General features: G+C 29.6%; 1 protein-coding gene across 7 annotated transcripts in view; it reads left to right on the top strand.

The window, feature by feature from the left end:
* Positions 1-27262, top strand: part of Zw (glucose-6-phosphate 1-dehydrogenase Zw) — a 96077-nt gene that overhangs the window by 38516 nt on the left and 30299 nt on the right. For 4 of the 7 annotated variants that reach the window (XM_080177869.1, XM_080177871.1, XM_080177870.1 and 1 more), the window contains 3 exons: positions 6245-6317; positions 13372-13398; positions 18305-18430. In XM_080177869.1, the coding sequence (XP_080033995.1) occupies positions 6249-6317; positions 13372-13398; positions 18305-18430 (222 nt within the window). In that variant the 5' untranslated portion in view covers positions 6245-6248. Of the gene's footprint in view, positions 1-6244; positions 6318-13371; positions 13399-18080; positions 18122-18304; positions 18431-27262 lie in introns of those variants that run through there. The other 3 variants (XM_080177872.1, XM_080177873.1, XM_080177874.1) reach the window with 2 other exon arrangements.

Raw genomic sequence — 27262 nt, 5'->3', positions numbered from 1 at the left:
TATAGTCAATTGTGCTCCTTGATAATGGGAATGTTGTCAAAAAATTTCAGCATTCTATCTTTTATAGGAGCTGAATAAATCCCATTTCCCCCATAGCGTTACGGACGGACTGACTGACGGACGGACGGACTGACTGACGGACGGACATAGTGAATTATAGAGTAGCTTCGCTACTAATAATATTTGAATAGTTTTAAAAAAAGTTATTGGAATGAGAGTAACTAATCTCTTTAGTAGGACAATATCTCCGATATTAAGCAGATAAATTAAAGCATTATTTTACTAAATTCTATTTTGGATTCTATGTATTATAATTATTTTACTGAATCCAACTCTTATTAGATAGATTATTAATTTCAACCCATTTTAATTAATATAGAATGTGGAAAGTGTGAGAGATTCTAGCATACACTATAATATGCTACTTTCTTCTGGCTAATATAACGATACCTCTTTTACTCCATCCTCTCCAATCCTACTGGAGTAACGAACTGACCTAAAAATAAGGACTATTGTATCAACCTATATTAAAGACAAAATGTATCCTGTCATAATATCCACGTATTCTAAATCCAATCCCATTTGTGTATTAAGTTTTAAAATCAGCCAATAAAAATAAGGTTTTTCAGATATCGCTAAATTCTCTGAGGAAATCACCGACAGGCTTTGCTTAAAAAAATAGGGTCGATAAGGTCATTTTACTTCACTCATAAGTGACTTTTATACCCATGCAGACTAATAAACCTAACTCGAAAGTAGCTACGCAAATTTATAGAGTATTTATAAACCAATTAAATCCTGTGTACGAAAGCGAAAATAGTAATTTAAAAATAATAAGAAAAAAAAATAATATTATCATCATAACAAGCAAAAACTTCATTCAAATTTTAAATTTTAAAGTAATACATCATATCATATTATTTTAACTTTTTGTATTAGCAAATGTCTGTAATTATTGTAATACTAATTTTTAAAAAAGGATGTTACAAAAATGAAGTAAATATTGATGATTTTGATAGCACTTTAATAAATTATTGCTTAAATATGAATGTTTAAAATCTCACATTCTATTTTTGAAGATTTGATAATCATAAGAAACAAGACAGATTTGAATTAAAGTGGACTTACGCCTTGCCTTGTATTATCAATAAGAGAGAGAGAGGGGGTACAATGGACTGTTTATTACACTAGTCTCCAAAGTTTTATAATGACGTTTTCTTATTTGTGGCTTAATAAATTTAGGGACTTTATGAATTTTGATTAGTTGATGTATTAAGTTGAGTGTTCAAACGTTTCAACCACTATCTTTAATCTGCAGAAAATCATTTGTGTAAAATCAATTATGATGTACATAAATTTATCGGCCAATGTCTTATCCCTTTAGATCCCTGATTATCAATAGTGGATCTGTATAAACACCTGAGAACAATAATGTGTCTTGAAAAGTTAATAATATGAAATGTTAAAATCATCCTGTCAACCTCATACCCTCTGGGCTAGATATTTAAACCAAGCAGTGTCCATGTAAACACAAAGACGGCTAGATCCAAAAATAGCATAGATAAAAAAATAAAATTTTAGAAGAAGAAAAAACTTTGAAGTCATATACATCAAGACTTGTAAGCAAAACTGAAATTACGATTGTAAGTTAAATATCACAAAAATTAAGAAGTTACTATTAGTTATTACATTTAATGATCTATTTATGTTGTCATTTTCAAAAATATTTTTAACAAACAAGAAATTTAGAAATTTACAATAGCTTTATTAATCTTGCTATAATATTTCACCTTCTTCTATGCATATGATTTTGAAAAAACCACATATTTAAATACATTACAATTTGAAAACACTAAATTAAAGTTATTGAACTACTCTCTTGAAACAATGAGGTTTAAATATGTCAAAACTTTAACAGTGACATGGCTAATTTAAGATATGGGCGCGTGTCCAGGGGGTGTTGAAATGTAGTTAATTATACAGTTACTGTGTCCATTAAAAATCAAACATTAATTTAATAAAATAAGTTTAGCTAGATTTTACTTAAAAAGTCGCTCGAATAGTTTAAAACTTTTTATGTACACTGCACTGTCACTTTTAGAATAAGGATCATTTGATTATTTATATAACAAGCTACTAGTAATATGTAGCCTTTTCTCCCTGTATGAAAACAATCAGTCACAAAATTAAAAGAAAAATACTTTGTTTATTATTATTTGGAATATTTGAAAGTTGCGAATGATCTCGCCAACCATAAACGAACATGGTACTCTTATAGGACTAGAGAAGGTTTATTTGTGGGTGGGTAGCAACAGAATTACCCCTAGGAAAAAATCACTTCATTTTATTTTTTTACTTAACACTAAAATTAAATGCATTTATAGAGCTAGTTAGAAAAATAATGATAAATGTATGTTAGAAAGTGAATATTATATTACTATTTTAATTGAATTCGCCCAACTTTAATTGCAAAATGAATTTATTTATTTTTCTGTGGTTGTGAACACAAAACAACAGAAAAATTTAATACATACGCACATATCTTTGTTAAATAGTAGAAGCTGAACAACATTTATGGATTGCTATGCATAAAATCTACAGTATGGTGTTAACACCTAAAATTGCAGTTTCATTTAATTATTATCTTGCTAAATTTAGATAGAGTTGTACCTTAACAATTTAATTAAGCATTTTTCTTTTAGTTAATTTTTTAGTGAGAAAAATTAAAACTTGAGGAACGACGACTTAATATTTTATTCTAATAAGCCATAAAATGATAAAAAAATGGATGAAAACAAAACCGAAAACGGTCATAAATGGCTAGATTATTTAAACTATTTTTACATAGTATGAATAATATATATTATATTTATAAAGAGAGAAATATTGATCTAATTTGCGCTGCTCTCTCCCTCCTTAAAATAAGAGATATCTAAATTAGTATCTACCATACCTCAATTGTTGAGTAACTAGGTTTTAAGACAGACGGACGTTTTACAAGAAAGAAAGTTATTTTTTATGGAGTAGCTGCGCTATTAATAACATATTATATACGATATGTGTATTTAAAAAGTTGTATAAGATATAATATCAGATATTTGTGGGTTACTTTCCCATCAAAGCTTCTCTGTACAAAAAAAATTCCCTCCGACAGCCTTATTTCACAAAAATTTTAAAAATGAAATAGGTTCGTGGGAATTGACATTATATTTTTGGAGTATAAGAAAGGGAACAGAAAGTTCTTCTTAAATCCCTATAAAAAATTATTAAACCAAAAACGGTATAAACTCGTTCTGCTATTAGTTAGCAATACTTTTTTACAAAAGAAAATTTTGTATATATCCTTTATATATTTACTTGGGCTTTGAAACTCACCCACCACCATATTTTCTTTTTTTAATGTTATTGAAGGGCCCCTCCTTGTGTGCTCCACTTGGTTTTGAAGGGATATTGCCTATTTGTGTAAAATAAAGCCATAAAACATGAGAAAAGATTTCCTACAGGATTAGGACCCATAGAGTAATTTAGTAAAGATAGTAGTTGGTTGATAGTACATTAAGTGCTCTGAAACGGCTGAATGGCTAATTTAAAAAGATTTATGTTTTGTATATACTATTTTACCCAAATCTTAGCGATTATTTTTTTAGATTTAATGAGAAATGTACTTCATCAACAAAGGCATTATAGTTATTTGACTAGGGTATCTAAAACATATAAAAGTACACGGATAAGACATTTTTTAGATTAGCCTGATTATAAAGATTGAGAACAAAATTATGGTAATAAAGGAATGTATTCTCTTTATGTTATTATTCCATGTAATACACATAATCATGATTTACAATTTTTAAAATCTTGATAGTAAAACAAATGATAGCCGCTAGCCTCATAACATTACATATATTTATATTTTTAAGTAATACACATTGTTCGGACAAATAAAGTTGTTTTAGTTTTGTAGCGCAGATACTCAATTCTTAGGTAAGTCCCTACGTTCTACTAGCTACTAATGACCAATTTAAGTTCCCATCTTTAGGGAAGCTTCACATAGGTCCAGAATTGACTATTGGCTAATTTAATTTTAGATTTCATTCTTGTGAGGCTTTTGGGCTAATTTTCTAATTCCTTTGAATACAGAGCCACTAGATGATAGAAGCGCAGTAGCTAGTTATTTTACATTTCATCTAGATATATTCTCATCAGCAACTTGATAAATAAATATTATTTTAAAAAATCCTTGCTTCTTGCGAAGTTTTAAATATAAAGAAGAAATAGAAAAGTATTATGTATTTAAAAACATACAGCATAATCAAGAGAAAATATTGAATAGAAAGCGCAGCAGGTATAATATCAGTAAGCTAAAATGCAGTAAAAACTTGTGATTAATTTTGTAATTATTATGTAAATGATAATTATTATAAACATTAATAGCGCTATTTTTCTGTTGATTAAAACAAAGTTTCATAGGATATTTCCATTCTCATAAAAAAGCTTCCCTTTTTTATATGGTTCATATTTTGTTGAACTAAATATAGAATTACTAATTAAAACTCCATATTTAAATACACATGTTACCTCCAGATTTAAGGAGTAGAGGCAATTGTTTTTTAGTAGTGAAGCTACTCTATAATTCACACTTCTATGTCAGTCTTTAATGCTATAATGGAAATGTGATTTATTAACTGCAATTAATGTGCATCCAGTCTACAACTAACTTGGTCTGTCGGTTATAAAAAAAGGCATATATTTCTATAAAAATATTAGGATTTTCATCATATACCTTTCTCCTCTTTGTTATGACCTCTAGACATCTGATTTTTAACTCACTTTGCCTATTTTTTGTGCTTCGCTACGTGTGGATGTTGCCATCCCTGTTTCAATTTGGACCATTGTTTTAGAATTTCATATATTTGAATTTACCTTAATTTGACCAGAATACGGTCATAATTAGAAATTATAACAATATTTTACTTAAAATTAAAATAATAGCTTAATTATCTTTTTACTGTGGCCAATTCTTATAAAAATATATCTGGTATCAAATTTGAGAAGTATAATTTTATATTTAACATATAAAAGGAATATTAAAATACTTTAAGAATGCCAAATATTTTTCATGCCTTGAGTTTTATTTAGGTACCTCTTCGGTGCTATTTATTAGTAGCGAAGCTACTCTATAATTTGAAATGTCCGTATGTCCGTAAGTCCGTATGTCCGTATGTCCGTCTTAGTTTGGGGGAAACGTGATTTTCTCGGCTCCTATAAAAGATAAAAGTCTGAAATTTTTTGACAACATTCCCATTATTAGGGAGCACAATTAACTATAAAACATCAATGGCGGTAGGACCGCTTTTTAGCAGGTTTTAGGCTATTTTTGTATTATTCACATTTTTCTTCATATCTTTAGTGTTTATGGTCCGATTTCCAAAATTTTTTCAGTTATAGTATCAAAATGAAATTTCCTTTCATTTCAAGAAAACAACTATGACGGTCAGACTGCCTTTAAGCAGGTTTTAGGCTATTTTTGCATTTTTCACATTTTTCTCCATACCTTTGATGTTTATGGCCCGCTTTCCGAAGTTTTTCAGTTATAGATATCAAAATTAAATTTCCTGTCGTTTCAAGAAAACATCAATGGCGGTCAGACTGTCTTTTTGCAGGTTTTTGGCTATTTTTATATTTTTCACATTTTTCCTCCTATCTTTGGTGTTTATGGTCCGTTTTTTTAAATTCTTGTAGTTAAAAATATCAAAATTAAATTTTCCGTTGTTTTGAGCATCCAGTATGTAATTTACTTTGACCGTCAGTCTGTTAGTCATAGAACTGAAATATAAATATTAAGAAATTAAAAACAAATGTTGAAAAGGTTTCGTGATTTTTTTCTTATATACATGCTTTTGACAACCAATATCTAAATTCTTATTTAATTGTTTGTGCTTCGCTACTTATGGATGTTGTCATCCTTGTTTTTCAACTATGTTTAGTCTTATTCTTACTGATCAACAATAATTTGAAAAGCTTACAACTCAGAGTAGTTTTATTACTTCAGATTTTTTAATATTTTAGGGTTAAGACTATTAGAATTTGATATTTAGTTGTTTTTGTTTGTCTTGCATTCCTTTTATACGAAGTTTAAGTTAAGCATTTAGTAAAACTAATATGTTTTCAAATGTTTTTAATACTGTAATAACGTCTTGAAATTCCAAAATGTAGTCTTCAAGCTAATCCTCTTCTTTATTTTCAGCGTGATGAACGGGTTGGACGAGGGAAATCCCGAGGGACTCGAACTCCTCAGAAAGTCACTCAAGAAAGTCCAGGTACATAACTAACTTTTTAAGCTTGCCATCTTTTGAATTTTTTTTTGATATAAATAGCTTTTAAAGTCACACAAGAAAATCTACCGAAACAAATAATAAATTTCTGTAGTATAATAATTTTTAAAAAAAAAGTAATTAATTCTTTTAATTTAATCAATGGACGCAAATCCTTTAGAAAAGCAGGTTGCGGGTAAAATCCGTAAAGGTTGTGTGTTTTAAGTTAAAAACAGTAGAAGAATGATAAAAATTTATGTTAACTTTTTTCTTTTCAATAAGAAATACACATATTTAGTGAATATTATCGTTCTACTACTATTTTTAAGCCTTAAAACACACACTTTTACGGATTTTACCTGCAACCTACTTTTCCCTTTCTCCAATTTTTCTCCTTTTGTGTAGGTATATGTGATAACTCGTAATATTAATAATATTTCTTGTTTATAAATTATTATTATTTAAGTTTGCATCTATGGCCGAATGTAATCTTGTTTTCTTGTAGAACTTTCGTGTGAAGTTAATTGTAGAGTTTCTCTAATAAGGAAAACAATGAGATAAAACCATGGATACAGGGAAAGCAGAATAAAGAAAAAGTTTTTGTTTCGAAAGCTTTAATCCTCCCCCCCCCCCCACCCCTCCCCATTCCAATACTTTTATGCAAATTAAATATGAATAAGCATTGTATAGAAGATTAATTTATCATCTGTGAACCTATCCCTAAAATTCTGGGTAAAATGCAAAACGCTAAATAAAAGGGGGAAGGGCACAACGGTCTAAGGGTGGAAATTTGGCAAAAAAGTCATGATCAAATTTTCTTATTTTAACTTTATATTATTGATTTACATACCCCAGCGCATGCAAAATGGACAAGGAAAAGAAAAAATAACGCTTGGAACTAAGTTTATTTTTACTTCAAAGTTGAGTCAAATCAATATTTTTTGAAGGTCAAAAATCTACTTTTTATTTTCTACCTAGATATGAAAAATAATTTTTTTTTTGCATAAATATCTATTAAAAACTAATTTCGTTCATATTCTTTACAAATATATACACCAAATCAATAAATAAAAACATTTTTATTATATATTTTACCTTATAAGTGTTAATTTTATGCTTTGAAAGTAAATTTATGAAATAATTTTCGTCATTTTTTTACTGAAAAATTTAGCAAAAAAAATTAGTTTTCGTCATTTTACTCCTAGTTGCGCTACCGACCCCATACCAAACCATATATGATTCTAAATTTTGAGAATATAATACAACTTTTAGTCAAGTTTCCAGAGTGGGGTCGGTAGCGCAACTTTAAAAATTTTTAATCTGAAAATTGCCTGTAAAACCTAAATTTGAAGGGGGGGGGGGAATTACAAATCATAACAGCAATCTTAATTTCTCTGTTATTCCATTACTATTAAAGATAATTGAGTAAAACTTTTTAAAATTAATCAGTAATTACTTGAGGAACAATAATTTTAAAAGAAAACCGCGACTTACCCGCAGTTCCCGCAAAAAAAGCCGCCGCCCGCAAATTTTATAAAACTAATTTTTTAATTTTAGTATTTAGGGAAGGTTTTTGCAACTCTAGTCCTTAGAAGGAAAGTGCAAAAATAAATTTTGTAGTAGCGTAGCTACTTTCATATTCGCAAAGTCCGTCAGTCTGTATGAACCGATAGGTAAACATCGTGAATTTCTTTGCTACGACTCAAGACGGTTGAAAGAAAATCTTTTTATGAACATTATCTGTACAAACAACCATCTAGTGTAAAATTTATATGGTCCGTCGGTCTGTTGTTAATTCTCTTACAGACATTAGATATCTATAGGGAAAATTTGATCTACTACGCAGTTTTATTTTGTAAGAAAGCTGATTTTTTTGTGATGATTAACTCACCAACAAGCATCTACTCTTTAGTTCACTAGGTCCCCTCACTCTGTCTGTAAAACTCTAAGAACATTAAGATTTCAAAGAGTAAATGTGTTTGTTTCTTCTGTCATTTTTTGAAAGATACAAAGCATTTTTATGTTATGATTTAGCTGGCAAATACTGTTTTAGTCTATTACTTGGTCTACCGGTTTTTCTTTACTGTTCTAAAATGAATTAAAGTTTGTTTGATATCAATTTTATGATGGTTATCTTATTTTTGGTTAGATAGGGGGGGAGGGGGCATAGATACAAAAAATATTTAGTTCAGTTATGAGAATTCTTTTTTCCTTTAAAACTCAGTCTCATACTTTTAAAAACAAAATTAAAATTTTAACTTCTGGTTTGGTAGTAGGGGGGGGGGGGGTGGTGGTGTTGGCCCCTGTAGGCCCTTGAAGGACAGTGCTAAATTTAAATAGGTACTTATAATGGTAGACTATACAGGTAGAAAAATACACATAAGATACTTTACAAAAAAAATTAATCAATATCTTTAATAGGAAGCTCGATTATCCAGTCTCAATATTCATTTTCTTTAAGTTTAAAAAGACCTAACCCCTCTTAAATAAATTATAAATATTAACAAGGATGACAACATCCATAAGTAGCGAAGCACAAAAAATTGTGGATGGTAATACGTAGAAGTAGATTTAAAGTGTATTTATTTAAATCAAGAATAGATTTATTGGAGAAAATAAACACAAAACCTTGTTTTATTTTGTATGATGAAGACGGTTAAAGTAAATTACATACTAGATGCACATAACAATGGGAAAAAATATTTTGAAACTGTTAATGCAAAAAGTTTTAAAATAAGACCAAAAATACCAAAGATATGGGGAAATATGTCAAACATTTAAAAATAGCCCAAAACCTGCTAAAAGGTAGTTTGGCCGCCATTGTTTCTTTTCTAAAAACGCCAGAAATTTAATTTTAATATCTTTAACTGAAATTTTTTGAAAATCGGACCATAAACACCAAAGATATGGAGAAAAGTGTGAAAAATATAAAAATAGCCAAAAACCTGCAAAAAGGCAGTCTGACTGTCATTGTTGTTTTCTTCAAACGACAGGAAATTTAGTTTTGATATCTATAACCTAAAAAATTTCGAAAATCGGACCATAAACACCAAAGATATGGGGAAAAATGTAAAAAATATAAAAATAGCCAAAAACCTACAAAAAGGCAGTCTGACCGTCATTGTTGTTTCTTCAAATGATGGGAAATTTAATTTTGATATCTTGAACTGAAAAATTTTTGAAAATCGGACCATAAACACCAAAGATATGGGGAAAATTTGGAAAATATAAAAAATAGCCTAAAACCTGCTAAAAAGCAGTCCGACCGCCATTGATGTTTTATAGTTAATTGTGCTCCTTAATGATGGGAATGTTGTCAAAAAATTTCAGCTCTCTATCTTTTATAGGAGCTGAGAAAATCACGTTTCCCCCAATTCATTAATTACGGACGGACAGACGGACGGACAGACGGACAGACGGACGGACGGACGGACGGACGGACGGACATTGTGAATTATAGAGTAGCTTCGCTACTAAAAAGCAGTTGTAAGTGGATAGAAAAAGGTGTATTATAATACTTTTATTCAAACAGATCACACTTTTCTATTGACTCCAAACAGCCAAATGAGGTAGCAAATAACACGGCGGAATTCGGCGGTAGACGGCGGTTTCGGCGGGAAATCCCTATTATTTATTAATAATCGTTTACCTAGGGTAGTAATTGAATCAGGGAAGAAACTTGGTTCAATTATCTTTAAAAATAACAGAGTAGTAACGAAAAGTATATTTAAAAAATCACCCCTTTTTGGTTACCCCCCAATCACATTCCTGTGCACGCACCTATACATGACCAACTTTAAAAAGTTGCCTAATGTAATATATTACTCATAACTTTTTATTTTAATGAATTCGGACTGGTAGAACTGTAAATATTTAAATTTGATTACAGCTATACCAAATTTCCACTAAACCCCTTAAATAGACCATAGTGAAGGGTGCATTTTGAGATGCACGCTCCCCAAATGAGAAATTGATATTTATTTCATAAAATTCTTGCAAAACAATTTAAACCCCTTCAAGCTAAAAAGGTATCTTGGTAAAACAGCTAATATTAGATTAGAAAATAGTGCAAAGGGAAAGAAAAAGAGGTTGGACAAGTTGAAATATATATTTACCCCTAAGTTAGATATGCCAAATACACCATTTTTTTATTGTGAGACGGGGCCGCCGGGTGGGATCATTTTGATCTTTTTAGCTTTCTGCTAAAAATATCAAAAGATTCTATAGATTTGCGGTATTGAATAAATGCCTCTACTACACATATAATAAAAAGAGAAAAATTCTTGCTTTTAAATGCAAGTAGAAAAATTCATTTCCTTAAAATGCATTGCCTTTTCTTTCTTTTCTACAACTTGTGTATAAAACTCAGCATAAAGAAGAGAGATATAAGTTTAAAGAGACCGCAGCTTATATATTTTATTAAAAATCAAACTTTGAATTATTTTAAAGTTGAAAAAGAAAATTTGTAGATAATAAATCTTTTAAACTGTTTTAATTAAATGATTAATACATACACAGTCTAAATCTTTTTTTGTTTGTATGTACACCAGCTAGAGATAATAAAATATGACTTTGACGTGAGATTTATAAACTGACATACCATAGCTAAGAAAAAGCTTCACTATTTAAATATTACAAAAATCCATTTTACTTATCTTTTTTCCGTGGAAAAAATCTATTGAGTATGTTTCTTTGGAAGTACTATTATTTATAAAGTTCTATACACAGAAAAAAAAGATTTTTTTTGATGTATCACAATCAAATACCTAAATTCTTTTAGTGAATACCAAAAACAAATACTTCTCAAAGTTGACAATAATTTTTTGGTTATATATACAACCCGCAGTAGCGTGCCTGGTTGTTGTCAGCGAGTGTCGGGTTCGAGTCTGAACCACGCTGCGTCATACTAGAGACGTTTAAAATAGTACATACTTCAGCCATAACGGGCGCATGACACTAAAAGTAAGCGTATATGGGATTCCTTGGCTACTAATTATGCAACTCATTACAATGCACAGTAAGGACCTTAAAATAAAAGTTCTGCTATCAAAGGGTTGGTTGTATGTTGGGTGTTACTTAACATAATAACCCGAGTATTGCATCCAATTACAAGCTAATGATGTTCATGCTACTCTTGATGATGCCTTGAAATCAGAGGAGATTCATATCCAACAAGGTAATAAACTACATAGGTAATGTGGAATGTTGATATTTTGCGAAAGTGAAGTCATACCGGATTATAAAGGGTCGTGCAAATGATAATTGACTACCCTAATCTATATGAACATGAATTATCATTTCAAGAGAACCTATTGGATTCAATTTTATGATAATAAAATAACTTTGACATGGATTACAATACCCATAAAATGCTGCTATATGATAATCAAGCAACACGCAATTAGTTAAGTATATATTTAATGCATAGCTGTACACGGACTTGAAAATAAAGGAATGTTTTATTCCTGTTTGTTGGCCCAGTGGGGCTAAAGGCCCTGACTAACAAAAATTAAGGATTAATCCTACAATTATATTTAATTTTTCGTGGGAAAGTAGCTATTTTACGATTTTTTTGTTTGGATCAATTTAATCCAATAATTAAATCTGATTCAGATCCATACTTGAAAATACAATTCTAAAGATCTTTTAATTACAGACAGTAGGACATACGGACATAGATTAGTTATAAATAATATGGATTATCTTAGCCTTTAAAGATAAAAGTTAAAAAATTTTAAAAAAATTGGACAGTGGAAACATATTCTTATTTAACCTAATTCTTATAATTGACATTATCCATTAAGTTTGCTATTACTGACGTGCTTGCCCTTGTTAATAATTCTAAGTTTTGTACTGTCCTTTAAGTGCATTTAATCTGTGCTAAATTAAAGGTAGTTTTCACGCTTAGATATATAAACAAGGACAATCTTGTTCAAACATATAAAAACTATTTAATTTTCCTTGCAAGAATAATTTATTTTCAGGGATATAAAGGGATTAGAAAATTGTCGATAAATTTATGTTTATCCCAAATTATGATACACAAAATTACCCCTTCTATAAATTAAAATTAGTGGTTAAAACGTTTAAAAACTCAACTTAATGAAGCAACCAGTCAAATTTCAGTCAAAGTCCCTAAGATTGTAAAATAAACGAATAAGAAAACTTTGGGGACTAGTGTAATAAACAGCCCATTTTTCCCTCTCTCTCTCTGATTTATTTTACTTATAATAAAGAAGAGAAACAAGAACGTCGAAGAGGGTGGAATTAAAGGAGTGATTACTCCCCCCCCCCCCTCCCCCTCCCTATAAAAATTTGATACCCCCCTCACATATTAAATTATCTAAAAATTGACAGAACAACTTTTGCGTGTCAAAAAGTGCATTGTTAATATCTCAATTTGTAATTTTGGTTTTAAGGTCAATTATGAAATGGTTTTAAGCGGTGGATTAGAGCCAGGCGCATAGGGATAGGAATCAAAGGTCTAAAGGGATAAGACAATGACTAACTAATTGATGTACATCCCAAATTTGTCAACGAATAAGAAAACGTTATTATAAAACTTTTAGAACTTGTGTAATAAACAGCCCATTATCCCCTCTCTATCTGTAAATCTTCTCTATAATATCAAATTCAAATTACTTTCCCCCTCACCCCTGGGTGAAAATTGTTAATACGGGACGACACAAATATACATGCTTATACCAGGAATGAAATTAATTCCAAAAAAAATCACGAAACCTATACGTCATTTTCAACTGTCGTTAGAGGGCTACACTTATTAGAATTGACGACATTTTTCCAGCCCCCCCCCCAAAAAAAAAAAAAAATATTATATTAGATTTATCTTGCTTGTTGGCTATACCTTATTCTTGCAAATATACATAAAAATCTCATAGTGTTGCTATACTTCATATTTTGGTTTGCTTCTGTGGATGTTAACTACTTGTCTATAATTTAAATCTGTAAGTATTTGTTCAAGTGAAAAATTTGAATTAATAATTAAAACTCTTTGATAGTTTTCACCAGATTTAATATCTAACTTTTTATAAACATTTAGATTGAAACGGAGCTTCACGAAGTAGAGGTATTTATAACTTTAGAAGTAATATATATGTTTGTCTTAGATGGGTTCAAATAATTGATTGTTTTTTTTTTCAGTATAGCTCTTAATCCGATTAATTTTAAGTGGATGAAAACCGGTTCTGAGCCATACTGAAAATACATATTTCATATTATAGGCATAAAAATTATGTTATTTTTATTGTATTGTCTTTGTTTGTGGGTAAAAATATATAACGTAATAGTTTTATTCAACTTGTATGTATATTCTATAAAACTTCACATCATTTTTTCTAAAAATTCTCTAACTTTTTCGAGATTGATTTTTATTTTACACATTTCGTTGCAATCCCCTTCTTTTTTATTTTTTTTTTCAATTTATTGTAAGCATATTTAAAGATAATTGTCCATTATATTTATTATTAATTGTGTGCATTATCTTATTATTTTCTGTAATTCTTTCATTGCACATATGAGTGTCATAATTGGTCTTGTCTTTTATAACTAAAATAGTATTAAGCCAATAAACGTTTTTTCTTAATTTTTAAAGTATGCTTTTTATTTTTAAATTGCATTCATAGTAAAAGAATAATATTAAGAGATTTTTTGCATGTTGTAAAAAAGATAATGTAATGATTTTTTTCTCATAGATGACAAAAAGAAATTTATTTAAACAAGTTTTTGTAATATACATACAATTTTTATATTCTTGGGGCTAATATTACTTTTAGCGCTGCTTGTTTAAATAATTTTGTCCTTGATATTATTTGTGAAGCTACTCTATAATTCACTTTGTCTGTCCGTTAGTCAGTCCCTAACGCTATGGGAGAATTCTGATTTCTCGGGTGCTATTAAAGATAGATAGCTGAAATTTTCATCCTATGATATTTGCGCATCTAGCCTATAAATTGTTTTGTCCGTCTGTCTATCGGTAATGCTTCAAAAGATCTTATTTTTTAAAAATGTTATGAAAACTGACCATCTGCCCACTTTGTTAATTTGTTAAATTCATGATTTTTGTGCAACGGCATTTATAAATATTGTCATCCTTGTTTTTTATATCTTTTTGTAGAATTTTATGTATATCTGAACCATTTAAAATGTTTTATTTGGCATTCAACTAAACAGATTATAATCTACATATATTTAAGACACACAGGAATAAATAAATAAGTAAAATACTGACGAACAATTTTACTAAAGAGAAATTGAAACCATTTTGGCTATCATTCTTAATGGAATGTTTGATAACAACTTACAGACCTTTCTAGTATGTTCCATGGAACTAACATCCCAACCAATTAAGACAGGCAACTCTGTGATTACACGTTTTTTTTCATGCAAGTCTTAACTATGCCTGTTTAGGAGATGCGCCTTAATGTTAATGTTGCGCATCTGATATTGCACCAGTAGATACAACTTTGAAAATTTGAAGTTTTGGCTGAAATTAAAACTACAAAGCTATAAAAGCCGCTTTATACGACATTAATGATATTTTATAAGCTTCCTTAAATTTCCAAGTACATTTCTTCTTATCTATGAGCCACAAAGATCTAGATAGGTGGTATATGCGTTCTACACTTCTCATTTATACCTAGAAATGTCAAAAATTCTTGGATATACATTTTTTAGAAAACTGGATTAACAAGGACAATTAAATACTTGGAAAAGGAAACTAATCCTACTAGATTAGTTTAAAACAGATATTTGTTAATGATACTTTAGATAGATACACTTGATCTTTATGGATAGATATCTTAATAGAGTTTCCAGGATATATACAAGATGTATAAAAAAAACACTAAGTTAGCAAAATTTAATGTTTTAGCATATCATCAAATTTATTGTAGTATATAAATTAAGTGAATATTTGCAATTATAGCATTTTGACGCTTTTCATCAAATGTGTATTTTTAGGTAGCAAAGTTACACTATGGCTTTATTTATTTTAATTGTCTTTTGATTGGTTGGTTCAAAGGTTGCAGTGTCCATACGTTTCAACCAATTATTTTAATCTACAAAAGGGATAATTTTGTCAATTATGTATTGTCAATCCATAAAATAAAATGAATTATTTTATAGAATAATTGTTCATGTCTCAATGCATAAATTATGAAAATAATAAAATATGAAGTACCTATTGTGATGTCCTAGTTAGTTAAGACAAAAATAGATGACGTTGTTTATCATAAAATAATTCATTTATAATTGATATCACAGTATCCTTTACTTTTACAATTTTTAAAGATTTTTTTCCTTCTTGACTTAAAATCGGGTTGGATTTACTGGAAAAGAAGCACATTTAATGACACAAAAGAAAATAAATGATCTTTCACTTTTGAGCATTTTTTTATAAACTTGTCTGGTAATTCTCATTAACATACACACATTCCTCTTTTACAATAGAAAAAGAGTTAAGGAGATGATATGACGTTAGGCAAGACTTTCAGGGCAGCAACGTTTTTGACAAAATATCTTTTTGGTTACTTTAAAATTACGTTTAAACATTTAATGGTTAAATTGACATATCTGGCAAAAATAAATGTTTATTATGCATATTAACAAACTAAATGATTTTATTCTGTGTAGCCAAACACAGAGTGTCTGATATATATAGCTTTTGAGTTAAGTAAAACTAGTAAAACTATCTAAAAATCTAATAGCTTAAAACCATCCCTGGACCTTAGTGAAGCTTCTCTATAAGTATAACTCATAGTTTAGCAGTTATTAAAATCTTAAGCTTTAGACAAAAAAAACTTACTACTTTTACATAATAGGGTAGCATTCCATTCTAATAATTTCCAATTTACCATGAAAAAAAACATTTAGCATTTATTATAAATAATCAAAGACATTTTAGTCACCCTATACTTTAAAATGAAAGTATAAATAGGACTGGAATGTGTGTGTGTGTGTGTTTATATAATGACTTATCGTTTAAGGCTTCATTTTTGGGCCTCATTCACCAAACATCTTTTTTATTGGCGCAGATAATCTGAATTTTTATGTGAAAAAGTTTCGAAAATTTTTTGTTGGAGAAAAACGAAAAAATACCTAATGTTAATGATTAGGTAGCTTTTCATTTCTCCGTGTAGAAATGTAAAATTAATATTATTTGTTTTTCAAAAGTTTTTAATGATGTTTGGTGAATAAGGCCTAGTAGATTGAAATCACTGACATTAAAGCAAAGCATGATCATTTTGTGAACATTTAATCTTTACAAGTCATAATGTACTTTTGCTTCATACCGTTTAATTACTATTTCCATCTTTTTTTTTAAATATACCCTTTCTTATCCTTTTTATATCATCTTATTTTCCGTGGATAGTAATATGAAGAAATATTCCAATAGCCGACGTTCTGGGCCATCAAAATAGATATGAAAAATTCTGGAAAATTCTCTATGATACGATACTTGATTTTTCATTATGAAGCTCAGTGCCGGTTTTAATCGATCGGAAATTTCTCGTATAAAATAAATATATGTAGTAAATAAGTAAGAGCTGTTCCATGACAATATTTTAACAGGAAATATTTCCAGTATGGCTTTGAAACCGATTAATATCCACTGGACTATAACCTATATTTAGCCATATTGAAAAATTAATGTATAGTCTTATTTTACAGCCAATTTTCCATAAAATCCATAAAATAAATACCAGTTTTGCTAGCCCGGTACTTCGGCCTCTTGTGGCTACAAACCTTGTTTTGTTTCATATTTTTTTTAATATCCGCGGAAAGCTGTCGAGAATGCGATGCGATAAATAACTATTACAGTCCTGCTAAATTTTGCCTAGAAAACATTTATTTATATGAAATATCAACTATAGGCTACAAATTATTTTATTTTTTTAATGTCTACAAAACATTGTCAGTGTAAAGAAGTATAGGGCAACTGGAAAAAAATTAAAGCTGTCATTAAATAAAAAATAATTTATATACTGTGTTTTGTCTTTTTTTAAATACTCGTGTACATAAAAGCAAAACATTTTAATATATTTTTACTAGCGGCTTCGCCCCTAGCCTCTAGGGGCTTTGCCCAAGAGGTGATAAAAAAAAATTATTGCGAGAGACCATAAAGGACCATGGAAACTCCTTCAAAAAAAAAAAAAAAAAAAAAAAAAAAAAAATGGGGGGGGATTTTTTGGTTTTTGGGGGGGTTGGGGGTGTCCCACCCCCCGAGAAAATAGCTTAAAACCACCACAGGACCAATAGGTAGATACCCTGAAGAGTAGAATCCGATCGGTTCAGTGGTTACCGAGATCTTAAGGGACAGACAGACAGACGGACGGACAGACGGTCAGACGGACAGATGGACAGACAGACATCGTTCTACTTTGTATTATAGATAAATATCCCCTAACTCTTTAATTCTTGGAAAATGTTATTTGTAAAGTAAAAGTGTACATACATGAATAGTAAAATAAAGTAGTGTCATTGGTTTATTTTATTGAATGCTTTAATAAATATAAATTCTTTAGTTATTGGCTTTTTGTGGATTCATTTAATTTCATTAACTATTAATAGTGGCAAATAAAAGGTTTGTAGATTAATTCTTAATTAATTCCAAAGCGTTTTTTTCTATTTTTGGAGACATTTAAATAGAATCAACTATCAACTCACAAAAAAACCCTAAAATCTTAGGAGTGTCCTTTTAAGTTATCCTTTTTGTGGACTCATTGCATAAAATGGTCTTGGGTTGTAATTTTAGTTTCAGCAAAATGTTTAGACAGACACCTACTATAATGGTATTAAAGTAGTTATTTTACTAAGATTATACAATTTATTATTTTAAAAGTTATAGCTAACAGTCGGGCCATAATTGTAGATATGCTGTACTTAAAAAACGTAAATATTTTAGGTGAACACAAAGCAAAGTTTCAAAGTGGTAGCATAATTCTTTTATTTTCTCAAATATAATTTATTTTCAGATTTCCTCTGGTGATATTGCTGACTCCTCGAATATCTTTGTTGTGTTTGGTGCCAGCGGAGACTTGGCTAGGAAGAAAATTTACCCAACCCTGTGGGCCCTCTTCAGGGACAATCTTCTACCTAAGGTTAGGTTTTTGCCTTATTTATTGTTATGTGATTTTGACGGTTTAATTTTAAATTTCTTAAATGGCTTGCTTTTAATAACAGGCTGTGTAAAAATTATGTCATTATGTTGTGTCTGAGTCAATTGTTACAACCTTGAAAGATTTCAGTAAAAAAATGGGGTAATGGAAAGAAAAAGTAGTAGTGTGTTTCTTTTTTTATCCACTGCTTATTATAGGTTATTTTAGGTTAGGTTGGGTAAATGTTAACGATTGCCCCGTAGGTGTAAGAAATAGGCCCTGCAAGGGGCTAGAAATAGGAGAAAAGCTACTGTGAAAATATGACGAAACACGATATTTTTTCTTTCCATGATCCAAAAAATGTTTATATATATTCATTTTATTTACATTTAATTCCTGCTACTATCTTTCTTTTTATAAGATTTTTTTCTTTTTAAAATTGTATTTCGAAAAACTATATTATTTTTATGACCATACATTTTTAACTAATTTATGCGCCATACATGATAAGATAATTGAATAACCTCATACATATACATAATCTTCACCAACTTAATTATCATTCTATTTTAGAAACTTTATAGGGCAAAATATAATTAATGTGTAATACAGAAATAAAAAAAACATTTAAGATTGAGATAGGGATGGCTTAATAGGGCTTACACATTGCCCTCAGATTTAATAAACTCCTTCTGCTATCCGTTGGAGTAAAAGTTTAGGGGTAAGATTTAATCGTTTTTGGGTTTTATATAGTAACAACGTGTCTAAACTTTTTATTCGATGTTTTTTTTTATTTACATGAAGGTTATGTTGGTTTATCATAATTAGGAGTTACATTGATTTATCTTGCAGTTTTTACCCCATTTAATCCGTGATGGAATTATTGTTTTTTTCCTGCTTTTTAATGTAAATGTTCTTATTCTGCTTAATTGATTAAACACCCCTGTTAACTTTCAGCTTAGTTTTCGTGCATAATTTTAACCTAATTAACAAATATTTTTGGCTTTAAAACGAAGCACAATGCCATCGAAGGTGATTTGACTTTTGTGTCAGAACCTGAATTGGGACATAGTGCATTTCATTACCCTAGGTTAGGTAACTTCATTTCACTTTTCAATAAAATCTAAAATGCAGCCGTTTTTGCAGGAGGTACCATTTTCTATGAAAATTTTTGGGGAAAATTAAACAGTTTTTAGTTAATTTCTACTTCTATTTTCAACTGAAGAAAAAATCCTTTTGTGTATATACAGAATCATTGTTGTTACTTAATCTTATCAAAAAAAAAATTTAAAAACTAACCCATAAAAGCCGATTTTTCATTTTGTTCAATATGGGTAAAATAAAAATATTACCACTTCCTAAGGGTTAAAATCAAAATTTCAAAGCTCTAGAATGTTGTTCATCGAAAATAAATAACAGTTTATAAGGACTTTTGGCATCCATCTTCTCATTTAACAGGAAAAAAAACCAAAAATAGAATCTATTTTTTCAGTGTTGACATAAAAAAAGCATTTGATTAAAAATATAAATAATAATTTTTTTAAAAAAGTGCAAAAAAGTAATACAGACTATTCAACTTTACCTCTGACATTTAATTAGATGTAAAAAAATCTATTTATTATAGCAGACAGTTATGATAATTTGTTTACAAAATTTTCACCAAAGCATTACTGATAAACCAAGGACTTATTAGATAACATACTAAATGCTCCTTTGTAAAAAGATTCTATGTATTCTATAAGAAAATCATGTTTTCAAATGGACATTTCAAATTATAGAGTAGCTTTTAAAAAGTAGAATCTATTTAATCTTTAAAGAATTAAAATAAAGAATAAAAAAGTTTTTGAATTTTATCTTGACAAATATATGACTAGCATGGCAGTATATAATTAGAAATGTAGATTGTTTTATAAATAATTCTTGTTTATACTCTCGAACTTGAAAAGTGTCGCTTAATTTAAACTATGTTATTCAAAAGTTGGATTCGGTAGAAAATGTGATGGAAGGTTTTATTCTACTAACCTTTCACTAACTGCTTTTACCTGGTCCCGGAATGATTTTAGGAATTTCCCCATCCCTTTGAATTAAAAGCATTAAAAGCTTCTAGATGCTAGTGGCGCATCCCCTAGTTTTACATAATATGATTAAAAACAATGTTTTTCTGTCCGACTTAATCCCAAATAAACATAATTTAGAAATAGTCACAATTTTAATAATGGATGTAGAATATACATGGATATTATGACAGGGGGAAATTGTCGTCAATTAAGCTTGCTAACATGAAACCAATGTATTGGTCAGTTTGTTCATCCAGAAAGAGGGGAGGATATAAATGTGGTAGAGGGGGAAATGTTAATTTAGCCTTATTAGAGAGCATGAAAATCCAAATAATAATATATCCATTATTAGTAGTGAAGCTACTCTATAATTTCAATGTCCGTTTATCTTTTTTAAAACTGGTTTACTTTAGCAATGTATATAGAATACATGTATATATTAACAAGGGAAACTTTGTCGCCAATTTAGCTAGCTAATATGTACCTCGTTTATTATAGTTTGTTCATCCAGGGGGTGGATTGGGGTATTTTAACTTTAGCTGGCTGTGAGAATTACTTTATTAGAGTACACGAAAATCTGGTGCAACATCCAAGTAATAGTAATATTTCTATAGCATTCAGCAAATCTGCACATGGTAGAGAAAGGTACGAATCTTAGCCTAAACAAATTTCATAACTAAAGACAAAATAAAGACCTACTGCTGCTATGTCAGATGAGCGGTATTTATAGTAAAAGTAGGGGAAATGCCTTCTCTCAGAAACAAGTGCAACCCATAAACATGATCATTTTGGAAAAAGGGTATTTTACAATATAGTCTGCAATATTTTGGATCATATGCGTGCAGAAGGGGATGTATACAACCCCATGAAACAACATTTTATGAAAAACTGCATTTCCCTTTTATCACCCTTGAATAGAGAGAGAAAGAGACAGAGAAATAAAGAGAGAGGGAGAGGGAGCATAAGAGAGCGTGAGTTAGAAAGACAATTTTACCTATAAAATAGACATTAAACACTCAATCTTGTCATTCTAATATACATACAGTACTAAGGTTTTTTGTCTGTATCCAAAATTCTTGGAAATAGCTGGTCCAACCTGGTTTCACTTTTGTTTTGGTGTGGTTTTAGACTATTTTTAAGATCAATATCGCCCTAAAGTCAAAGGGTAGAACAACTCATGGATCTAAAGGGATAAGACAAAGGCCAATAAATTGATGTACATCCCCAATATTGAAACACAAAACTACCTTCTTTGGAGTTTAAGATTAGTGGTTGAAACGTTTGAACAGTCAACTTAATAAACTAACCAATTCAAAAAGTCCTCAAAGTTGTTAAACCAACGAATTAGAAATATGATTGAAGAAAATTTAAGGACTAGTGTAAGAAACATTGGTATCTCTCACTCTGGGAATAGCTAGTCACTTGAAAATATGATTTTCTCATAGAATACAAATTTTTAAAGGAGCATTTAGTATGTTATCCAATAAGACCTTGGTTTATCAGTAATGCTCTGATGAGAATTTCCAAAAAAAAATTTATTTTAATTGGCTGCTATACTAAATTGCCTTTTTTTACATCTATTTCAATGTCAGAGGTAAAGACTGAATAGTCTGTATTACTTTTTAGCACTTTTAAAAAATATTATTATTTATAGTTTTTTATCAAATGCTTTTTTATGTCAACACTGAAAAAATAGATTCTATTTTTGTTTTTTTTCCCTGTTAAATGAGAAGATGGATGCAAAAAGTCCTTATAAACTGCTATTTATTTTTGATGAACAACATTCTAGAGCTTTGAAATTTTGATTTTAACCCTTTGGAGATGGTAATATTTTTATTTTACCCATATTGAACAAAATGAAAAATCGGCTATTATGGGTTAGTTTTTAAAATTTTTTTTGATAAGATTAAGTAACAACAATGATTCTGTATATACACAAAAGGATTTTTTCTTCAGTTGAAAATAGAAGTAGAAATTAACTAAAAACTGTTTAATTTTCCCCAAAAATTTTCACAGAAAATGGTACCTCCTGCAAAAACGGCTGCATTTTAGATTTTATTGAAAAGTGAAATGAAGTTACGTAACCTAGGGTAATGAAATGCACTATGTCCCAATTCAGGTTCTGACACAAAAGTCAAATCACCTTCGATGGCATTGTGGAAGACTTATCAGGATTCTAAATTCTTGGATACACCCAATTGCTAAGATAAGAGAAAAAATATTCTAAAGAACTTAAAAATTAAACTAGAATGCTTATACTCTAATTTTATAATCGATTTTTATCGCATCGTTTTATAGACAGCTTTCCACGGATATTAAAATGAGAAATTATAGCATTAAAATTAGTTTTGTTAGCTCCTGATTTTTAATGTAATATTGCCGTAATATTAGTGGGAAATTGTCTGTCATACATGATTTTTAAGTATGGCTGAGAACCGGTTCGAATCTGTCGGATATTAATCGGTTTCGAAACCATTCCGGAAAAAAAATTATATGCTCCGTTATTAATCATAGGCATATTTGTCCTTGTTTCATAAAGTTTGTTTCTTTCATAGTTTTAAAGGTTATCTTAGTTTTAGTATAGATTTGTATTTTTAAATCATAACATATAGATGAAAATAACTATTTACCTTAATTTTATTTTAATGGATCATAAGGACAGCTTATTGTATCAGCATACATACAGAAGTAATAGAGTAGGAATGCTTTTAATAACATGTATCAATCTGTTGTGTTTAATGTAGACTGATTTTATTATAGGTAATAATATAATTAATAGTCCGTAACACACTTCGGATCTAGGACAGACATTCATTGTTTTTTTTTTGTTTTGGTTACTTCCTCAGTTTTAACCATCTCTAAGACCTCTTTTCACTTACTTATTCTTCTTGTCAACTTAGTTAGGAGACAATTGACAGATACAACCCTCACTTTTCCCCCTTATAACAAATAGAAGCAAAGAAATAGTAGAATTTTACACAAAAATAGTATACAGGAAAGATTTCACCAACCATTGTTCTACACTGCGTCCCTAGCCTCAGGAGGCATCCTTTATTTTTAAACACTAAGATAAAAATTCGCCCTGGACCTTTATAAAGCTTCCCTGTAATGTAGAATTAAATCGGTAAATTGGTTAGCTAGATCGGTTATATGCATTTTATTAAATCCATTTATGGGAGCTAGGAAACAAATTATTGAATGTCTTTCCATTTTTTACATTTACATGTTTTTATTTATTAAATCCAATACTTTTAAATCGTTAATCTTAAAGATTTAATACATGTATTTTATTACTAAAAACCATATAAAACTAAAAACAAGGTTTGTGGTATTTTTTTCTAGATTACGAGCGTAGCTACTCTTAAATTCATTGTGTAATAAAATGATTATTTGTAAAAAAAATATTTATTAGCAAGGTCAATCTTTAAAATCCGTCACTATACTATAGTAATTGAATATACATGGACGTTCGGACTAACAGACATAATGTAGCTTCGCTACAAAAAAAATTTAATCCTTGCATTCCATACTGCTCCACTACTTTTAAACACAGGCGTTCTAGTTTAATGGTCAATTGAAGTTGTGATTAATACCGATATTTTTCTAGATAATCTCTTTAAAATAATTTTACAAAATTCCACGTTGACGGTAAATTGATTTTAAAGTACATATAGTAGTTTAGGACAAATTTTATGTCAATACAGCCATATAAAAATAACAGGATGGATATATTTAGCGAAGGACGTCCAAGGGGAGGGGGGGGGGAAGAGGTGATTACTCCCAACCATTTAGGAGGGGGTATTCCCCCCCCCCCCCCATGTAGCTCAAGATCTCGCTAACCGCTTGATTGATACGGTACTCCTTGACAGTTAAGCTTTTTATAGTTCAACGAAAGGTTTATGACTATTTTGGAGGAGGGTACATACATCAATCCTTCTGAGATTTTAAACTAAAATTAAAAGTGGAGGGTTGACTTACCCCCAATCCTCATTACCTAAAGTGTAACTAGAGGTCTCAAGATTACATGTTTTTCCTCTTTGCGCTCCCTCGCTTGCCAACTACCTTGTTCATAAATAAAATTATGATTATAATGCTGTTTAAAAACGTTGTTCAGTAAATAAAATGTATTATCCTTCAAAGGAGATCAGACTATATTATGATGCATACAAAAGACTGACACACAGATATACCAGGGGGGAAAGATTAGGTAATAATCTCCAAGAAACAACAAAATCCATCTCTGTCAAAATTTATTTTTTTTTAATCGAGATAAAAGTTTGTTTAAAGATATTTTTTATACTGTAGAATACTTTACTATTCTTTTTTATTTTGTACTGTTTTATCTTATTTCTTCTTCGCTATTTTAAAAGAATTAAAAATTGATTTTACGCAAAAAAGTGAAAACATTTTTATATCAATTTATCTGGCCTGTTTATCTTGTAGAATTTTATTCACATAGACACACAAATACCATCAAACTCTGACGTCTCTATAGCAAATTGATATGCATATCAAATTTCGGCCCTTTTTACATCATTTTCTCGATGTAGCCAAGAAAGACAAAATAACAAAAATATATTTTTGGCTAAAAAAGAACTTTTGTTTATTTTATCTTTTTATTTGCTGTTTGAAATCTATATCCTTGTGATTCGCCTGTAGATTCTAGGAAAATAAGAAATATGTGGGGTTGATTGTTATATGCTATAGAAACATATTTTTAGAAGATTATGGGAATTTTTCCAAGGGGAGAGGGGATATTTGACTGTAAACTTTATTGGTTCCTAGAGTTTTATAAACACGATCTTTCATTCGTTAACTTAAAAAGTTAGCAACTTTGATTGGTTGTACAAAAAACATTGTTCAATGTCCGAACGTTTCCACAAATAATTTTGTAATCTAATGAGGGGGTAATCTTAATTATATAGCTAATTTGTAGTTTTGCAGGTATTGCAGGCAAACCACCTAACCTTGTATACTCTGATCCCTTTTAGAACTACTTTAATGCCATTACTACTTTGTTACCCCCACTATAATCCCATTACAAAGGAGTGCTCTTTTGCTTTTCAATTGCAGAGCTACCCTAAAATAAAATACTTTTCTTTTGATTTATCCGAAATAAGAATTACATAGATAAACAACTTCGACAATTTGAAACTACGAATTGTTTAGAATTTAATTTGTTTGATAAAATATCGTATAGATTTGTATGATTACGAGGCAAAACCTCATAAAACAAGGATGACAACATCCATAAAAGCAAAGCTCTAAAACCAAAAGAAAGGACAAGCAAACAATAACTCTTGTAGAGTGTTAGAACTTGTTAAGCAGTACAATTAAAGTTTCTAATTCTTTTTGCTATTGTGCACTTGGCGAATGTAAAGATTTTGCTGAATCAGTTAAACACCATCTTTATATTAAATACATAGTCTATAATATTTTTGACCTTTTCCATGGATATGTAAATGGAGGGTAAAGTGTCACCCATTTAAAAAAATAGCTATTGGATGACTTTAGCTGTGTATGTGCTTTTTCTCATATTTTTATGTAATATTGTATTATAAACCAGTATGCTGTTTGTGCTATGGATATAATTGTCATAGAATAAACAAACTTTGGTGTTATTTTATCTATCTTTATATATATATTGTAGCGGCTACGCCACTAGAAGCCTCTAGATGCACTTAAGATGGAAGGGGGAAAGGCGCACCCCTCACTTTTCAACTTGAGTTTTTTTTAAGTAAAACAAAATAGTTAAAAACCTTCCCTGGAACGAACTATAAGAAGCTTCGCTGTAAAGGAAAACCATATCGGTTCAGCGGTTAGCAAGATCCTTCGCTGAAGACAAAAAATCTTACTACTTTTTATAATAGGATATATATCATCAATTTATCTATTTTACTATGATGTCATCCTGTTATTTAAAGGGTAATTGTATTTGATTAATGTGAGTGATTAAGATCAAATTCTATCATGCAAAGTAATTGATTACAATTTGAAACAACCAGATTCTTGTTTTACCCAGCATGGCTTGCCCGCCGCATCATATGTTCAGACGACTAATGCGCTGCATATTGAAACTTCAGAGGTCGTATAAGACATTGGACGATCAGTAATATATCCCTAATGAAGATAAACAAAATTATCCCTTCGGTAGATTATTGGTTTAACAGTTTTGACACTACTAGTTTGGAATTAACAAATCAAAATTCATTAAAAATAAACGAAGTTTTTGAGCCAACAAATAGGATAACGCGTTATAAAACTTTGAGTACCTATATAATTTCAGTCCCCTACCAGCCTCCCTTCTGAATCTTACAAAATACAACTGCCAAACTGTGGACTAGTGTTGGATTATTTGCTGCTATTAAATTTACTGTGTAAAGTCGTTTATAAAAAAAAAGACTACTGCCTGAAAATTGCTAAAAATAATTTTGGCTCTCCGAAAAGCTCCTATTCCAACCCAAATTTGCATGTTTGGGCAGGTGACTGTTTTTTTTTTCAAAGTAATACCATAAAAGTTTTTGGAGAGATTTAAAAAAAATTCTTGTATTTTTACATTACATTACAGAAAAGTTTGACTTTTTCTTGCTTAAATTATTTTATTAGTTGAATTATAGCAATTAAAAACAAATAATCTGTTTTACAATTAATCTAAAGGGTTCTCATATTTAGAGCAAATGTTAAATGAAAAAAAATTGTTAAAATCTTTGATTTTGTTGGTTTAATTTACTTTTATCAGAATTAATCTTTATGGAATTATATAGAAAACAAGGATGAC

This window comes from Acartia tonsa, chromosome 11, assembly GCF_053477335.1.
Source record: "Acartia tonsa isolate MP-2025a chromosome 11, ASM5347733v1, whole genome shotgun sequence".
In the NCBI taxonomy this organism is placed as follows: Eukaryota; Metazoa; Arthropoda; class Copepoda; order Calanoida; family Acartiidae; genus Acartia; species Acartia tonsa.
The sequence above is the reverse complement of the archived record's forward strand: the minus strand, read 5'-3'. Positions and strand labels throughout refer to the sequence as shown.